The sequence below is a fragment of the Papio anubis genome, chromosome 6, assembly GCF_008728515.1.
Source record: "Papio anubis isolate 15944 chromosome 6, Panubis1.0, whole genome shotgun sequence".
NCBI lineage: Eukaryota > Metazoa > Chordata > Mammalia > Primates > Cercopithecidae > Papio > Papio anubis.
In genome coordinates, this window is record NC_044981.1 from 162,466,113 (window position 1) to 162,483,656 (window position 17,544).

At 45.1% G+C, this 17,544-nt stretch overlaps 2 protein-coding genes across 4 annotated transcripts in view; one reads left to right on the plus strand and one right to left on the minus strand.

The window, feature by feature from the left end:
* PDE10A (phosphodiesterase 10A) overlaps positions 1–11,452 on the minus strand; it is a 665,278-nt gene extending 653,826 nt beyond the window's left edge. Inside the window, exon 1 of one of the 3 annotated variants that reach the window (XM_021936903.2) lies at positions 9,344–11,452. In XM_021936903.2, coding sequence (XP_021792595.2) covers positions 9,344–9,449 — 106 coding nt within the window. In that variant the 5' untranslated portion in view covers positions 9,450–11,452. The remainder of the gene's footprint in view (positions 1–9,343) is intronic. The other 2 variants (XM_021936904.2, XM_021936905.2) reach the window with 2 other exon arrangements.
* LOC103884140 (putative uncharacterized protein FLJ36797) lies at positions 11,398–17,309 on the plus strand. Its single transcript, XM_021936911.2, is given in 3 exon segments — positions 11,398–11,544; positions 11,547–11,588; positions 11,591–17,309. Coding segments are annotated over 3 exon segments (708 nt in total). The 3' UTR covers positions 12,110–17,309.
* Positions 17,310–17,544: the final 235 nt, after the last annotated feature.

The window sequence follows — 17,544 nt, forward strand, 5'->3', positions numbered from 1 at the left end:
CCACCCTGTAGCAGGGCCCTCCTCGGGCTGTGCGCCACACCATTCTCCTGTCCCCACCTTCCCCACAGGCTCTCCTGGAGCAGCCAAACCCTGTGCATCGGAAGCCCTGGAATTGCACCCTCTGCTGTCAGCACACATCGAAGCATTGTCCCAGACAGATAGTTCCCTTGGTGAGAGATAGGCTGGAGCCAAATGTGAAGATAACTGAAAGTTCTCTATCTTGTTACAGAACCTGTTACTTAAAAATTAGATTTATTATTCTATGGCAAGAGGGTGACATAAAGTTACACTTGTCCCTTTCTACTTCATAGTTAGTCCAGGCCAGCCCCAAATAAGACCAGCAAGTGGATGTCATTAGGCCACACTGATGCAGAAAAATAAAGAAGGTTGGAAATCAAAAATCACAATAGCAAGAAAAAACAGTTTGGGAAAGACAGCAGATTCCTTCTCTTCTTGAGTTGAACTTACAGAGTTTCCTAGGCAGAGATTCCTCAATCTGGTAAGCTTTTCTCAGAGGTAAACTAATCCATACTACCAGCAAACTGTACCTCTGGATGGTATAACTTGGTGATGGTCCATCTCTCTTCTTAATACAGTCTCCTTCAGAGTCCTCAATCAAGCACAATACACTACTTAAATGAACAAGCACCAAATTCAGCAACCACGGTAGAGAAGCATAATTATATTTGTGAGTCAAAATTAAGTATAGACTTCTATTATGGATAAAATCTAGTTCATTTATCAAGATTCTATGTCTGGATTTTCAGTGTTCCCATGAAAGCATCTGAATTTTTTATGAATATAAGATTTGTGATATTCAGATGTATTTGTAGAAAATCAACACTTTCATTGAGGAGCTCCAATGACTAATAAAGAACATTAAACAAATTACTAAAATAAAAAGTGATCTATAGGGTATGTGCCTCAAATAAATGAGGGTCTATGTCCACTAAAGGCATGTATAAAAATGTTGCATAGCAGTTTTATTTGGAGTAGCTCCAAAGTTGAAACTACTCAAATATCCATCAATAGTAGAAAAAACAAGTAAATTATGGAATGGTGATACAACAGAATATTACTTAGCACTTAAAAAGAGCAACCTACTGCAACAATGAAGCTGAGTCCCATAGATTGAAGTTTGACGAAAAGAACCCAGACAAAGAAGATGTGCTTTTCCATTTCTACAGAAGAGTCCCAGAGCAGGCAAACGAATTGATGACAGAGGTCAGCGGGTGAACAACGGTTACCTGTGGGAAGGGACCTGATGAGGCAAAGGGCACAGGAAGCCTTCTGGAATGCTGGAAATGGCTTACATCTTGGTGTTTATTTCTGTTAAAATCCATTGAGTTCTTCCTGTAAAATTCACCTAAGCTGTTTAGCTCAGAAAGTGCCTTATCTGAAATCATTACACCTCAATGAAAAAGAAAAATATTGACATGTAAACAAAATCCAAATTTATATAATTATGAATTGATATTAAATTAAGGATTTTAGTTGTCAACATTTTGCACCTTTGAGCAGACATTTTGCCATGGCGTCAGGGAAGAATAATCAGAGTTTATTACTATTTCTCTTTACAGTGGAGAAGTCTGGTAGAAATTTTCTTAACCAAGCGATCAAACTTAATGTCACCAAGATAGGACCTGCTGATGTCAAGTGCTTTCTAATGGGATGCATCGAGAATGGCACGGTGCCATCTATGTGGTATCTTTGTCCAAAATATTTAACTTGAGTCTAATCACTAAGAAGCATCATATGCATCCAAATTTGGGATTTCTGAAAGATGGGTGGCCTAGATGCTTCAAAAATGTCAATGTCATGGAGTTTTTCTAGATTAAAAAAAAAAATGACAATTCAACGTCATGCATGATTCCCAACTGGATTCTGGATTGAGAAACTATCCAGGCTATTACTGGGGACATTTGAATATGTGCTCCCACTAGATAATAACGTTATATTAATGTTAAGCATTCTCAGTATGGATGTTGAATTGTGGTCATGTTCAGGGATGTCTTGCCGTCAGAAAATAAATCTAAAGTATTTAGCTTATCAAAATGTTTATAAATAATTCTGAAGACTTCAGCCAATAATAATAATAATAATTATGCATGCCAGAGAAGAATAAGAAAGGGAGGAGGAGGTGGAGGAGGAGAAAAAGAAAATGTAGCAAAATGTTTGTGATGGGTATTCCATGAGCATGAGATGGATCTCCCACCCAAAATTTCTTTCAGATGTCAACTCTGATGACACACGCACCAAGAGGACATAGAACAGTTTACCACTCACAGAGTGAGGCTTTCTACACAGAGGAGGGCTGGCTCCCAGTGTGTCTGAAAATGGCTTGAAAGCAGGGATACAGGCTTGGGGCCTGCTGTGGTTGGGAGCTGGAGCTGAGTAAGGGTTCTTGTTCATTGGCCGAGGCTTGTGTGGGCTGAACTCCCTATTAGCACCAAGGGAAGGAGCACATGGGCTTTCTCCCCAGCTGGCCCAGGTATGAGGCAGAAGGGGAAGGGGAACGTGTTTCTACTTCTCTCTCACCCATTCATCCCAGGTATTAGCACCTTAAAATTATGTCCTAAGGAAAAATGCTTTTACAAATATGTGCTGCTGTGGCATGTTTAATCTCAGAGCAGATTTTCTTTCATGAATAAAAAACTTTCACAGCTCAATATAAATATTTCTTCTTATCTATAGTCATTTACAAGTAGAAATATTATAGTTTCTATTAAGATACTTGTTAATTCAAGTTGCCTCAGTTACAAAAACATTCATGATTTCACTCAACAAGAAACGCTGGCACACCCATTAGGTGCCAGGCACACTGGAAGGGGCAGGGACGAAACAGGGGACAAGGCAGGGGTTATCAGCTCCCACGCGGTATAAATGTCACAGTTAAGACACCACCACTCCCACTCTTTGAGAGCCAACATTCTGACTGACAAATTTAAGAATCTCTAAATAGATAAAATGTGCAAAAGTCACAACACCCAGAGTTACCATTGTGGTTATCTGAGAATTCAAGAGTAAGACTTACTCTTGAATAAAATAATACACATTTTAAAATAACAGAATTAATTCTCTGTCATTACTTAAATTCCCTCAATGTTTATTCTGCGGCAAAATCGCAAACCTGAGCCTATGTGTTGTTGCTGAGATGGATGTAATGCAATACCGCTCATGCCAACACCCACCTTAAGCAGAGAGCAGGGGAAGAAGAAAAGCTGTCTCATAAATCCTAAAATCCAACCTAGGCGTAATCACCCTACCTCTGGGACTCTCTACATTTCAAATAGTCTGTTGACTATTTCACTGTTTTGAGAAATATATTTCACTGTTTTGAGAAATATGCCTATATTTACCTAATATCCCAATTTGGGATTTTCAAAATATAGTGTCTGTACTCATGACAGATCAAACTGCGTAAGAAAATTATGGCAGGTATCGGCAAATAGCCTTCGATGGAATTCAAATGGTTATCATCTCTTTGACTCAACTTCCATATCCAGGAATTTACCAACATATAAATGTATACATGTGTTCAAAAAGTACTGTGTGGTTGCTTATGAAAACTTTATTTATTTATAAAAGCAAGAGACTAGTATTTTGAATGTCATTCAGTAGGGTTTAGTTAAATCAATTATGGCACATTGTACCACGGAATAGTATACAGGCAACAAAGGTAGTTTTATATATGCTGATACATTTCCAAGACACAGGTAAGTGGATAAAGCAAAGTATAAGGAGAACAGTTTAACAGGATACTTGTGTCTCTCTATGAAAGGAATGTTACGTATATCATCCTGTGTGTGCTCAGGAAATTTCTGGTTGGCTACCTAAGAACCAGGGTCATATAGGTGACATTTGGGGTTGGAGGAAGACTTACTGTACCTCTTCCCATGACCACTGACTATTGTTTCCATGTGTGTATAATATATATGCATGTATCTATATGATATATGCATGTATCTATATGATATATGCATGTATCTATATGATATATGCAATATATCATATCAAGATAATGGTCATTGTGATTGCTACCTTGTATTCCTCAAGGAAGGAAAGACAAAGTCAAAGAGCTCTTAAGAATTTCATGTCACAGTTGAGCAGTTCTTTTTATTAAAAGTGCTCCTCCTGCTAACAGGTGAAGATAATTTCTGCTTACCTGAGAAACACGTATTCCATCTGTATTATTTAAGCTAGCCATAGAAGCAACAGGAGGTAGCATTGTTACATAACTTTCACCTCTGTTTATTTGCAGTTCTGTTTTCCCCTGGAGGGGAGGGCCAGGTGCATGTTTGTTGGGGAGCAAGTGTTGGCAAACAGGAATATAAATGTAGGTAAATATAGGCCATTTACAACATAAAGAAGAGTCCCTGCTGTACTCTAGATCAAAAGGTGCTCTACATTATTGTGCTGTGATGCTCAGAACTTCTGCCAGTTCTAAAAAGAGAGTATCCTCCCAGCTAGTGGCTTCTCAAAGAATCCAGTTTTTAGGTAACTTCCTCTCCCCACTCTTTCAGATTAATAACTACCCCTCATTTGGTTCCTTTGTGAGTTATCATTTAGATTGGAGTCCAGTTATGGTGTAAGATCATTTATTTCCAAAGTCATAATCAAAGTCACAGAAACTGGATCACCAAGGCCATTCAATTCAACCTAAGGGGAGGAGAAAGGCACATAGTGGTGACTTTGTCTTTCAGATGTTGGTCATTTCCTTTACCGCTTGAATCAAAAAGGCAGGGGCATGTCCAAAGATGAGAGAGGACTGAGGCCTCTATTCCATTCTGCAGCCTTCATTCTTGAGCTCCATTTCTCCTCCTTGAAGTCACCTCTTCCACCTCCTTTGGCCCCCTGCATGGTAGTGGCCTTTCTGGTTTGAAGCCAAAGAAACTAACACAAGAACTTTAACAAATGTCGAAACAATAACCGCCTTTGCCATCAAACTTCTGTAAAAATGCATGCTTGTATGACTGTTTGTCTTTAACATTGATTTCCTCTTCCAAGGGTCATGCCCATTTTTAAATATCAACGATGTAAATCACCCTTTGAGAGATATTTTTGTGAGCTATTTTAGAATTAGGCAATCTGAACAATTAATCAGAAACATTAATCTATTGGAAAGATCAATCCAGCTGATGGTAGGGGGTTAGGTAGATGTAGGTCAATTAACAACATACACATTCACTTTTAACTAGTTTTAGAGGCATAAAATTGATGCTACTTCTCATACCCAGTTTCAGGTTCTCCCAATACTAACTACCCATTAATAATACAGGAAAGCTACAAAATCCGGGTGTTATTGTAATATCAGAGAGGTAGAGGTATGTGGTTATTGAAAACCATATGTTCACTCAGTCACTGATTTATCTGACCACATAATAGCTACCCATATTTCACTATGGCTCAAGAAATTCAAGGAATGCATGAGTTGGTCATGCCCAAATGTCCCCTAGATTCATTCAGTCGCAGAGGCTCCCCTTTGGGTGGCTTTAAACACTACCAAGGCAAGAGCCCAGAAAGCTGGGCTGGGGAGGATCTTAACCAATTTAATCCAAAACAGAAACTACTTACTTTTAAAACAGCCATGAGATTAATTTAATGTAAGAATATACCACTTAAGAATATACCACTTAAGTTAAGTAATTTCCTAACTTAAAACCACCTTGAAAGACATGAAGTTTAAAACTAGAAGACGAAGCAAGATAGTCCAATTAGGGTGACAGTGGGGAGAGGGGAGAATAGAGATAGATTTCAGAGAACCTACAGGTACTAAGAGAACAGGTTTCTAACTGCAGTGTAACTGGTAAAATAGAGTTAGTATTACTTCTTCAGTGTATAGTAACTAATAAGATATCTTGTGATTAAACCAAACTCTTTAAGTAAATACTAATTATTTGAAAAGAGACTAATATAAAAAGAATGTGAAGAGAATGAAAAAATTTTTGAAGTACTTTCTTATTAGTTATAAGATCAATAAATACAATTATTCAAGGTTTTCATCAAAGACTCTTCCCATATAGCTTTCCACATGTCCATTCAGTTATAGTTAACCAAACACTGTAACACACTCTTATGTCCAAGTTCAAAGCAATTAAGAAAAGAAGAAACAAAACAAAACAAAAATTATCATTGGCATGGTCCATTTGCACACCAATTTTCTTTAAGTTACAAAGGAAAAATGTTTATAAGTTTAACATTTTATGCTAATATCTTCCATCAGTATAGACCACACACATGTTGGACACGGAGCCAGCCAGCTGCTGCCCACAAGAGGAAAATATCGTAATCACAGTTTTACAGACACACACACACACGTGCACATGTCAAATAACTTTGGTGGACATCCAAAGAAACATTCAGTCTAAGCTAGGATAATGTACTTCATCTTCCCTTTTACCTAGTTAAATTAAGCAGGCTGGATCTATTAAGGTCAGGGAGGAAACCAAAACCATCTGAGTGTGTACACAATGACCCATTTACTATCCTATGTTCATCAGTATAAGGAATCTTCTGAAGAGAAACTATTAACAATACAGGGGCCACACAGCACAATAGCCAGGAAGTATCAGCACAGGACCTGAAAGAAGCACTTAGCAGCTGTGGCTGGAGACCACGTGCACTCTGGGATGGACTGGTGGTAGGGAAGGACGTGAACAGGACCGAAGGGCTTTAGTTCTCTCGTTCAAAGTTCCCACCGCACTCCTCTCTAGGCAGCCTATAAGCCTGTCAGCTATTAGCTATTTAAAACTTCAAGTCAAAGCAACCTGCCAACAGGCCATCTTAAAATCATTGACCACCACTGAAACTTAATTTCCAGTTGCCTTCATTTCATACATTCTGTGAATATACTCTCAATGGTTGAAATGAGCAAACACGTAAACCTTCCAAGTTGTTGGAACTTAAAAGATAACCCTCTGAGGTTCCATCCAGGTCAGCAACACCAACATATATACTTTTCTCTGTTTTGCAGTATGTGTACAGTCAAATTTGGCTTAGAGGCCCAAAGGGGTAAAAACCAACAGCACTGAGTTTGAGAGGCAGAGAAAATGTAGTATCTTAATCATGGGTACGCGGTTATGTGTCATGAACAGCTGTCACTCAAACACTGCCAGCTATCTGGCCTCCCAGTTTCCCATCGTGAAAGCGTGCACAGCCATGTATTCATATAGCCATATACCACAGACATCCACCAGAAATGCACAGATGTGCTCCCGCCATTGCAGGCATGGGCCATGGTTGCCATTTCCCAAAGAAATATATTCCCAACACCATGGTGGTGGAGCGTTCACCCCTCAATGGTTTCTACAGTTACATATTCTCAGACAATCATCAAGTAGCAGTTTTAGTTGCCAAATACAAAGGATACAATAAAATCTTTAGACATTTTTATGCTAAAAAAAAAATTGTACAATAAATCATTTTGAAATTAGGATAATCTCTGAGTACTATGGATACAGGTATTTACTGTTGACTCTTCTGATTTGCAAAATATTCTTTGTAGACTCGTATTACCTGGGGAATGTGGGAATGACTTGCTACTGGTAGTATAGACTTCCATAGCATAGATTTTTTTAAATCCTAATACCAAATATGTCCACCAAAAAGATGAAAAATGTTTGCTGAAACACAATTCTTATTTCTTTTCACAGCCGGCAGTCATACATTTATTAATTTTTAAAATAGCATTAAAATATTAAGGTTGTTATTTACCATAATAATGGTTTCAGTTCCCATAGACTTGGTTTGCTATTAACCAAAAGAAAAGGCTATGCGCCTTTACAGAGCGACCCGAGGTCAAAACTAAATGCTGCATATGGAGCTGATGAATTTGCCAGACTCTCATGGTGATATTGAATTATTTCCCCCAAAGATGGAAAAATACCAACCATACAAATAAAGTCACCTGCAACACCTTGAATTTCTTAACAAATGCCATTTTTTTTCAGTAAAAGTAACTTAAGAAATGCCCTAGCATTGCTCTAAAATCATAACTGAGCAGAGAAAGTCAAAGCCTGCAGTTACTGAAATACCCCTTTTGAGTTAAGCGGTGGGATTCTTCTCAACTCCTTTCAGTGCCACCAAAATGCACTTTCCGGGCATGACCGGAACCCGTCCTTTGTTTGGAAATGGACGCAAGCCATGCCGAAGGTTCCCATTGCACACAAAGATTCATGTTTTCCGGGGGAAAGGACTTCTGCGACTTGGTGTTTCTTATGACGTCAAAGGAGAAGAGCCATTGCCTCCATTTTGGAGACAGGAGCCCAAGCCCATCTCTCTGGATGTTCTGCCCAGCTCGGCCCCTGCCACAACCGAAGCCACAGGGCTGGGCTGCAGGAAGGAATCAGTCACACAAACAACCCCTCTACCTAGCTGCCTACCTATCCAGATTCAGATTCTCCCCCAACATGCCTGTTCACCTAATTTTCCACAGCTTAGCCAACAACAAAACATCTCCATCTGGTTCATTTTTCCTTTGCATTTTAACTGCAGCCCGGAAAAAGCCTGGCTAGTTCATTGGGGCCTACTTTAAACCAAATCCAGAAAGCTTTAAGGGAAATAAAAGGTGTCTGCCTGGGTTTCTTTTATGTGGAAATCAGATACCCAAGGATCACTTGTGTTTCCATAGGAAATTTTCCATCTTCAGTTTTTCATTGGTGTTATTCTAGGCAAAGAAGTACCCAACTGCTTTCACCACCACGTCTCTCCTTGAAATCACAGCACATCACCCCATTTGCTTCAGAAACCTCACCTCCAACTTCAGGAGGAGGCACAGGGCCCTGCCTGTGCAGGGAATGAAGATTTCACATGACGCAGCCCTAAGCATCCCTGGACTGGAGAAGCATGGAAGAAGTAAACGTCCCTCCCTGCTGTCCCTCATCAGCAACGAGCTTGAGGGGGATCTCACCGGCACCCCTGCCCTCCGGACCCAGGTGTTCTGCACACAGACATTCATGTAGGCCCTCCATCCCCAGTACAGTGTGTCCACACCAGTGCACATGACAGCCAGGCAGGCATGAGGGAAAATAGTCAGCTGTCCCCAATCAATACCTCTTGGCCTCTTCCCTTCCCACCCCACCCTCACTTCTTCCCCACACAGCTTCAAGTCCACGCAGATCTGGGTCTCCAGCATTATCTAATCAGCTCACTCCCACCCCACTCCCCGTATCCTGAGGAAACACGTAAAACCCCATCTGTGGGGGAGAAGTCTACTCAAGTTGTCTTGCTATAGGGAGCTCTGATGAAGTGTGGCGAGGGCATTCCTGCGGAGGGATCTCAACTCCCAAACGTCTTCCTGCATGTGCTCCTGTTCCTTTTTCTCCTCCCCCTCCCCGCCCCCTACCTTGCTCCTCGCTGCTGTCCCCAAACCAGGCAGTGGGTTCCTCCTCTGGGAGCTGGGGTTCTCCGCCACCTCCTCCACCCTCGAGGGCTTTGCGTTTCTTCGACATCTCTGCCCAGGGCTGGGGATTTGGGGGTTTTCTTTCCCCACCCCCTGGCCCTCCCCCCTCGGAGAGGAGAGTGAAGGTGGGGTTAGATGGAGGGGAGGGGGTTAGGTGCAGAGGAAGGGGTGGGGAGAAGAGCCCAGAGAGGGAGATGGAAGAGATTGCTGCTTCAGGAGGGGAAGGGACTTGGGGTGGCAGGAAAGGCAGAGGGGCAGGGACTCAGTGCAGAAATCCTACAATCCGGTCCATCAGTGTAGCCCTACGTCTAGGAGACTGTTTGCTGGTGTTGCGCCTCTCTCTCTCTCTCTCTCTCTCTCTCTCTCTGCCTCTCCCTCTCCCTCTCTCTGTCTCTCTCTCTTCTCTCTCTCCTTCCTCCTTCCTCCTTCGTCCTTTTCCTTCAACTAGAAGGGTGAGCCGAGAGGGGAGGAGAGATCAAACCAGAGATGAGAGGCTCCTTGGGTGCCTCAGCGGATTTCTTCCCCATTTGGAGGGGCGATGGGGTGGGGTGCTGTGAGGACTCCTGGCCCTGTCTAGCTATGAAGGAGTGGTATCTTCTGGCTGGGCTTGGCTTGGCTTGGGGGGAGGAGGGGCAGGACAGTGTTTGCAGTGTTTGGGGAGGATGCGATTTCAATGGGTTGCAAGGAAAATTGGGTGAGATGAAGAAAATAAAATGCTGCAGAATGCAATCTAGTGATGCTTTCAGGTGCTGGGGACTCCGGACCCCCTCCTCCCCTATGACATCATAGGATCTTTCGCAAAAGAGACTGGGGAAGGTGGGGGGAGAGAAGAGAGTGGCGGCAGAGGGAAGGATCAAAAGCGCAGGGGGTCCTGTCCCCACTGAGAACTGGAGAAGGGCGGCCGGCTGTGGAGGAAGGAAGTTGCAGTGCACACACCATCCCTTCTCCAGGCCGCCTCGGGAGGCACCTGCGGGTCTGGCGCGGCAGCCGCTGCGGTTTGCAGCTGGCGCGCAGCCCTCGCTGGGAACTTGGAGCTCTCAAACTCCTCGGATCAAGCGTTAGCCCCGAGGCTGTCAGTCGGCGCTGGGGCGGGCTGCAGTCTCTCTCCCCTCCTCTGCAAACCCTTGAGTCTTCCGGCTTTAAAAACTCCCTTTCTTCTTTCTCGAGTTCACTCATCACCCTTTCCCCCAAACAGTCACGTCCACAAACACAACACACCACACACACGCACACGTTTTCTTGTTGCTAAACAGGGTGGAGGGAAAGGACAGGAAGTTTTTTTAAGTACACACACACACACACACACACACACACACACACACACACACAAAGATTGGGACTAAGTTTTTCTGGACTCTCAAGGGTTAAATAATAGGTAAAAGGAACTGTCAACTTACCCGCCAAAGTATGCTGACGCGTGTATCTGCTTTCCGCTTCATTTCGAGTTCATAAATTTAAAAAGAAAGAGAGAAAGAAAGAAAGAAAAAAAAAGGTAAGGTTCCGGGAGCACAGTGGGTCCAGGGTTCCATGGAGAACTGCGCAAAGCAAGTTGCCAAGAAAGCCCGCCGGCCAAGTTCGGGACCTGTCCACGCTCGCGCTCTCCGCTCAGCAGGCAGATTCCAAAGGCTTGGGGCACTCTGGGGTGCGCGCCGATCTTCTCGCAAAAGGCGAGTGTGTGGGGTTCCTCCTTCCCACCTTTCCATCTGGGGGTCTCGGGGAAAGTTGCACCCAGTGCCTTGGGCGCCCATGAAGACCAGTCCATCTCAGCTCAAGCTCCCAGCAGCAGCAACTTCGGACTCAGACCACGCTCTCCAGAACATGAGTGCTCATGTGTGCGTGCGTGTGTCTGTGTATGTGTGTGTGTGTGTCCGCGTGCACTTGACATTTGGGGGTGCATATGCTCTCAAGAACGACTCTCCCGGCTGCCCAGAACTTAGAGAGTTTCCCTTTAAGCCGGAGATGCTGCTCGGACACCCCCCCGCGTCCAACAGGAGGCGATGACGTCTGTAGCCTCGTTGCCAGAACAGTCCCCAGGCTGCCGCTGCCGTTCATTGACAGGAGCGGGCGCTCGGACGTCAGCAGCCGGACCTTTGGCAAGGCTGCTCCCGCGGAGACGGTTCCCACCCCCGCACCTGCCAGCCCGCCCCCCCCGGGGGGATGGTCACGAAATCAAAGCCTCCAGAGGAGGGGGCCGGGCCGGGGAGGTGCTGGGACTGGGGGAGGGGGGTGACTCGAATCTGCCCTCTTTGTCCTGGAGCACCGGAGTATATAAATAGTGCAGTCTCCAGCCAGACTCTCTCCCACTATTGCACGCCCCCGCAGTACCCCCCATCCGACCCCCGCCCCTTGTCACTACGCGTCGGGTTCGCTCTGCCAGGAGGGAGGCTGGGGTGCGGGGAAGCAGGGAGCGCAAACAGACATTGGTTCTCTTTCCTCTTCCCATTCATAGATTTCGGTTGGAGTCCTAGGGCCGCCGCGCCTGGAGTCGCAATGAATGGATGGATGCCCGCGCGCTGGGACCACCAGGTCCGCAGAGACCTAGCCGGCGCTAGGGGCGCTCCTCCCGCCTGGGGACAGGCGCCCTCGCCTCGGCGCAGTTGGGGGGGACCCCAAACTACCCTTAAGAGGCCAAAGGCCTGCTCTCCCCTTTCTCCCCAACACACACCAGGGTTATTTTCTGTCCCTGAGAAGTTGGGACGCAAAACGTAGGGAACTGCGATCAGTCTCCGCACCATGAAGAGGTCCAGATAGGGACCGAGGCCAGGGCCATCCCGCAGCACGGAGGGTAGCAACAGAGAGGGGAGCGCCCACGTGGCGCAACGCGGTGGCTGAAGCCAAGCCTGTAGCCTCTCCCTGAGCACCGCTGGCGGCCCAGGACCGCGCGCTCTCCCTTCCTGAGCACCGAGCGATGCACTGCGCAGGGAGGAGGGCACGGCGGGAGGGTGCGTGCAGGGGACTGCTGCGCGGATTCCCCACCGGAACCCGGCTCGCGGGGAATCCGTTGGCTTGCACTCGCCAGAAAGAGCTGCTGCAGGAGCGGCAGAATGGTAAGGCCCGTTCCCGATCCTGGGTGGGAGGAACTTAAAGGACTGAGTTCTGAGGCACCAGGCACAGGGCGCAGCTTCATAAATGCACCCAAAAGCTTCCATGGACTGACGGCACAGATGTGGCTGAAGTGAACCTAAGGACGTTTGCTACCCCAAGACCCGGGCTTCAGGCCAGGTGACAACGGACGCCTAGGAGTGTGGTGACACCTGCGCAGAGCCCCTGGTGGTTCAACCTGTCCGAGAAGGTTGCAAGAAGATGCGACTGTCTTAGCTTTCTCCCCTAGTGCTCATACCCCAGAAAAGGTCACTGGGGCACTAGATCCCAACCCCTTGTGCCATGAGAGGGAAGCCGGCACAACTGTGTTGGCACTCCCCCCTAAATCGTCTCCTGGGTCCTTCCCATTACACACACACACATAATGTCATTTCCCTATGGAAAAATAAATCAGAACTTTCTCGACTCTCCACCTTCTCCCTCCATCTCCACCCAAGTTCTCTGTTTCCCTTCACAACAGACTGCAGCTGTCTAGACGGTGGCTCTGTTCTCTCTCCTCTCTCTGGGTCTTGAACCGTTCCAGAACACTTTCTTAAGAGTTCTACTTCTGCTGCCTGCAATATCTCACTTTTACAGAGGTCACCATTCAACCCAAAACTCTGTATCCAAGAGTCCATTCTTAGACATCTAAGATGACTTAGCCACTGCAGTGGACAGAATTCCTCATTCCCGCCTCCTTAGAACACAGCCTTCACTCGGCTTTCCAGACGCTCCACTCTGCTGATTTGTGTCCCACCTTTCTGGACATTCCCTCTTAGTCACATTTGCTGAACTCCTCATCTCCCACTGTCTTCAGGTTGCAGTGTCCCAAGGCTCATCCATGGACCTTTTATTTTCCATCACTCCCTGCTCCCTTGGTGATCTTGCTCAGCCTCGTGGGTTTAAATCTGAATACTAATGATGCTTGCACTTATATATTTAACCTAGACCCTTCCCCTAAATTCTAGATTCATGTGTCTAACTACCAGCTCCACTGGGCCATCTCGAAGGTATCTGAAACCTAACAAGGCTATCACTGGGCTCTTGATTTTACCCCATCACAAACCTGCTCTTCCCACAGTTTTTCCACCTTGGTTAATGGAAAGCCCACACCCATCATGTCTGGGTTATAGCTGTCACCACCTCCCTCAGCTCTCAGTCTGCCCACACCTCCTTCACTCTATTCTCAGCCACATGGGCCTTCCTAGAACCCACCAGGCACCCTCCCAACTCAGAGCCTTTGCAGCTGCTGATTCCTCTCCAGAAACTCCTCTGCCCAATGTCCTGAATATCTGCAGGGCACATTCTCTTCCTCTTTCACATTTTTTCCTCTTGCACCTCTTCAAGAAGCCTCCAACGTCCATCCCACCACACACTGCTACACCACCTCTCCCAGCACTTATTCCCACCCTTCTTTGCTTTACTTCCTCCATGCATTGCTTGTAGTTCACTTATCTGCCTTGTTTAGTCTATTTTCCCAGTAAAATGTCAGCTTCCTAATGGCAGGAATTTTGCCTTTGCTTATAATTGCATAAAAACTACATAACCTCATCAAACTTTCTTTACCTCTCACACACATTCGGGAGTTGCCTGATTCATCTCTTAGAACACAGAAGAAAGTGAGCTTGGAGGTTGGCAAAGGCCATTTCTCTGCCATAGTGATCTCCCACATTAAATGTGTGTGTGTGTGTGTGTGTGTGTGTGTGTGTGTGTGTGTATCTGCCCAAGACCACTGTCACATCTCTGGTGATTCCTGAGAAATGCAATCTCTCTACTTTCCTCACTTTCTTCTTCAATCCTTTCTTTGCCTTCCCCTTTTTCTTTCTTTTCTCTCCATTAGTCTTCTTTTCTTTTCTTTTCTTTTCTGCCTTAAGCCTCCCATGGGCACCAAGGGGCATGCCCACCTAGCCCTTGGCCACCACTGAGGTAAACGGGACCTTCAGGCTTACCTGTGTTCTCAAAGCCGCCTGCTCCTTCCCATCCTTCCTGTTTCAATACGTTCACATCCCATCTCATTAGCAAATAAATATATCTGTTTCTGGAGCTTTGGAGTACCCAAATAAGGTGTCAAACATTTGAGTCATTTAATAACTGCTGAGCTCTAGGGCTCCAGAATGAAGTCCTGGGATCTCCCCTCAAGGCTGTCCTAATCCAGTGGAAGAGAGGGGCAGGCACACTATCAAGGTGTCAAGGTGCTGACGAGGGCGCTGATGAAGGCAGCCAGTGCAGGAGTTCCTGGAGCCCAGGTCACCAGAGAGGTGGGAGAGAGGACCGCAGGGGGAGCTGCATCCGAGATAGGTTTGCAGGCCTAGGGGGAGCTCCACAGTGGAGGCAGGTATGCAACCCCAGAGGCGGGAGTGAGTGGGATGGTTGGGATTCTGAGCATCAGGGTGGTTTGGGTGCCAGTGCCGGGATGGAGGGTGAACAGACAATTAAGGGCCTTCAGCCTATGCTGAAGGGTTGAGCCTGCATCCTGAAGGGCTTTATGAAAGAGATAAAATGGTGTCCTACATGTTTGAGTTGGAAAGTTGATGAGTGGATCAGAAGGAGGTGAAATCAGAGGCAGGAGGAACAGCTAGAAGAGGCTATTCTGGGTTAAGGAGCTAAAGGAGAAGAGTTGGCCATGTGGGGCGAGAGGATGTGTAGGCCCACACTTCCAGTGCACGTGTAATTGCCCACCTTCTGCAGAAAGACCTGAAAAACAGTTAGACTTTGCTGAGGATTACGGGTCATTGGTGTCAAGGGGGCAGATGCTGCTTCATGCCAGCCCTCTTAGCTGGGCACCACTCTGGAGGTATGAGTGCAGTTTATAATCTGTCACCTATCCTGCACATCTGGAAACTCCATGTCACCAACTTAATCTGAGCAGATCAGTGTCAAAGGAGCTTCGATTAAGACTCATGAGAGATTGATGTAGGAGCCCAAAGCCCCACTATTACTCTACAGTGGGCAATTAGTCTTTGCGAGCACTAGAATACTCTTTTCCTTTCCTCTGGCCACCTCTACCCCTATCAAAGTTATAACTGATCAAATTACAGGGCAAATTTCATCTAAGCTATGGTAAGGGTAATAAATTTGTCATGTGAGCCTAGGAAATGTAGTGCAATTCTCTGACGATGCTTCCCCAATTTGTTCCATGCCAGGTGTCCACTTGGCCGTCAGTGGCCTTGCTTCCTCATCCCTGTATTACTGCTTCCACAATGACCCCCTAAGACCTTAAGGAGTTCTTTAAGAACAAAAATGCCCTGTGCAAGGCTTCAGCACTTCTGCCATGTGGATGACCTTAGCTTTAGTGTGAGAGCTGCTTCACATAGTCAGACCTTTTCATTTTCCCTTCTCTTGGAAGGGCGTTTTTAGGTTCTTCTCCTTCTGAGAAGAAGAGAGACCTTCAGGTAAAGGGAGTGTTCATTCTGTCCACTTCCAAGGAATAGTGCAGAAAACATGAGCAAAACCAAAGTAGCTTACAGACTACTTTATAAGCACTCACCGTTAGACAAACTGATACTTCCCTCAAGCTGTAGTCTGAATGTGCCATCCAAAACTCATGTGTTTGAAACTTAATCCCCATCTCAACAGTGTTGGAAGGTAGGGCCTAGGGAGATGTTTAGGTCCTGATGGCTTTGCCTTCAGGAACCAATGAACGGCACTATAAAAAGGGCTTAAGGAGAGCGTTAATCCCTTTTGCCTCCTTCTGCCATGTGATGAGGAGCAAGAAAGCCCTCACCAGAGGCTGGCCACTTGATCTTGGACTTCCCAGCCTCCACAACCATAAGAAAACATTTCCATGCTTATAAATTACTCAGTCTGAGGTATTCTGTTATAGCAGCACAAAACAGGCTAAGACACCCCATTACATCGACCAGCTGAGCACAACAATTTCTATAAATAAAAAAAATTCCAACTTGTGGGAAACTATTTGAAAATAAGTACAGGGAACACAGAAAGTCTGGAAGAAGCTTACTTAAAGTTGCAAATGGGTTAGGTCTAAAAACATTCAAAATGTAATCACTGATTTTTAGTGCTACTAAGAAATATTAAATTATCTAAGAAGGCTAATTCTCCAGCCCCAAAATACTCTGTTATAAATGAGGAAAAGGAGGGCCAATAACATAACGTAGAACATTTGTTGTAGGCCTTGAAGTAGCTTTTTTGGGAAGAAGGACTTTATAGCTATGCATTATGCTTGGATTTTAAACTAATTATATAATTGCTGAAATATTATGTCATATCTGTCCTTCCATAAGTGGCATAGCTTAGTTATTCTATATATGTTCATTTATTTAAATTCCATCACCCACAGTCTTATTCTTTTATTTGGAAATAATTCCAAATTTACAGGAAAGTTGCAAGAATAAAAATAATACCAAAAACACCCATAACATCTGTTACCCAGATTCACCTCTTGTTAACATCTTATCCCACTTAGTCTATCACGTGCACCCTCATCCTTTGCTTTATAAAACAGCTAAACATGAATTATATATCTCTAGGCCCTTGGCCCCCAAATGCTTCAATGCAACTTCCTATAAGAGAATTTCTTATATAGATACAGTACTGATATCAACAGTACTAAATTAACATCATTACTACGATGCTTTTATCTAACCTATCACCCATATCCCAGTTTTGTCAATTGATGCAATAATGTCTTTTATGATGTTCTCCCCATCTTCCTGTCCCATATAGATTACAGTCTAGGGCTCAAGGATGGCATTTATCTGCCCTATTTCTTACAGCCCTTCAATCTGGAGAATTTCTGGAATTTTTCTTTGGAAAATTTCTGGAAATTTTCTTTTATGACATAGACATTTCTGAAGAATACAGACAGGGTCTCACTGTGTCACTCAGGCTGGAGTGCAGTGATGCAATCTCAGCTTACTGCATCTTCAACCTGCATGGCTCAAGGGATCCTTCCACCTCAGCCTGCCGAGTAACTGGGACTACAGTCATGGGCCACCATGTCCAGCTAATTTTTTTACTTTTTGGTATACCTGGAGTTTTGCCATGTTCCTCAGGCTGGTCTTGAACTCCCGAGCTCAAGCAATCCTCCCACCTCAGGCTCT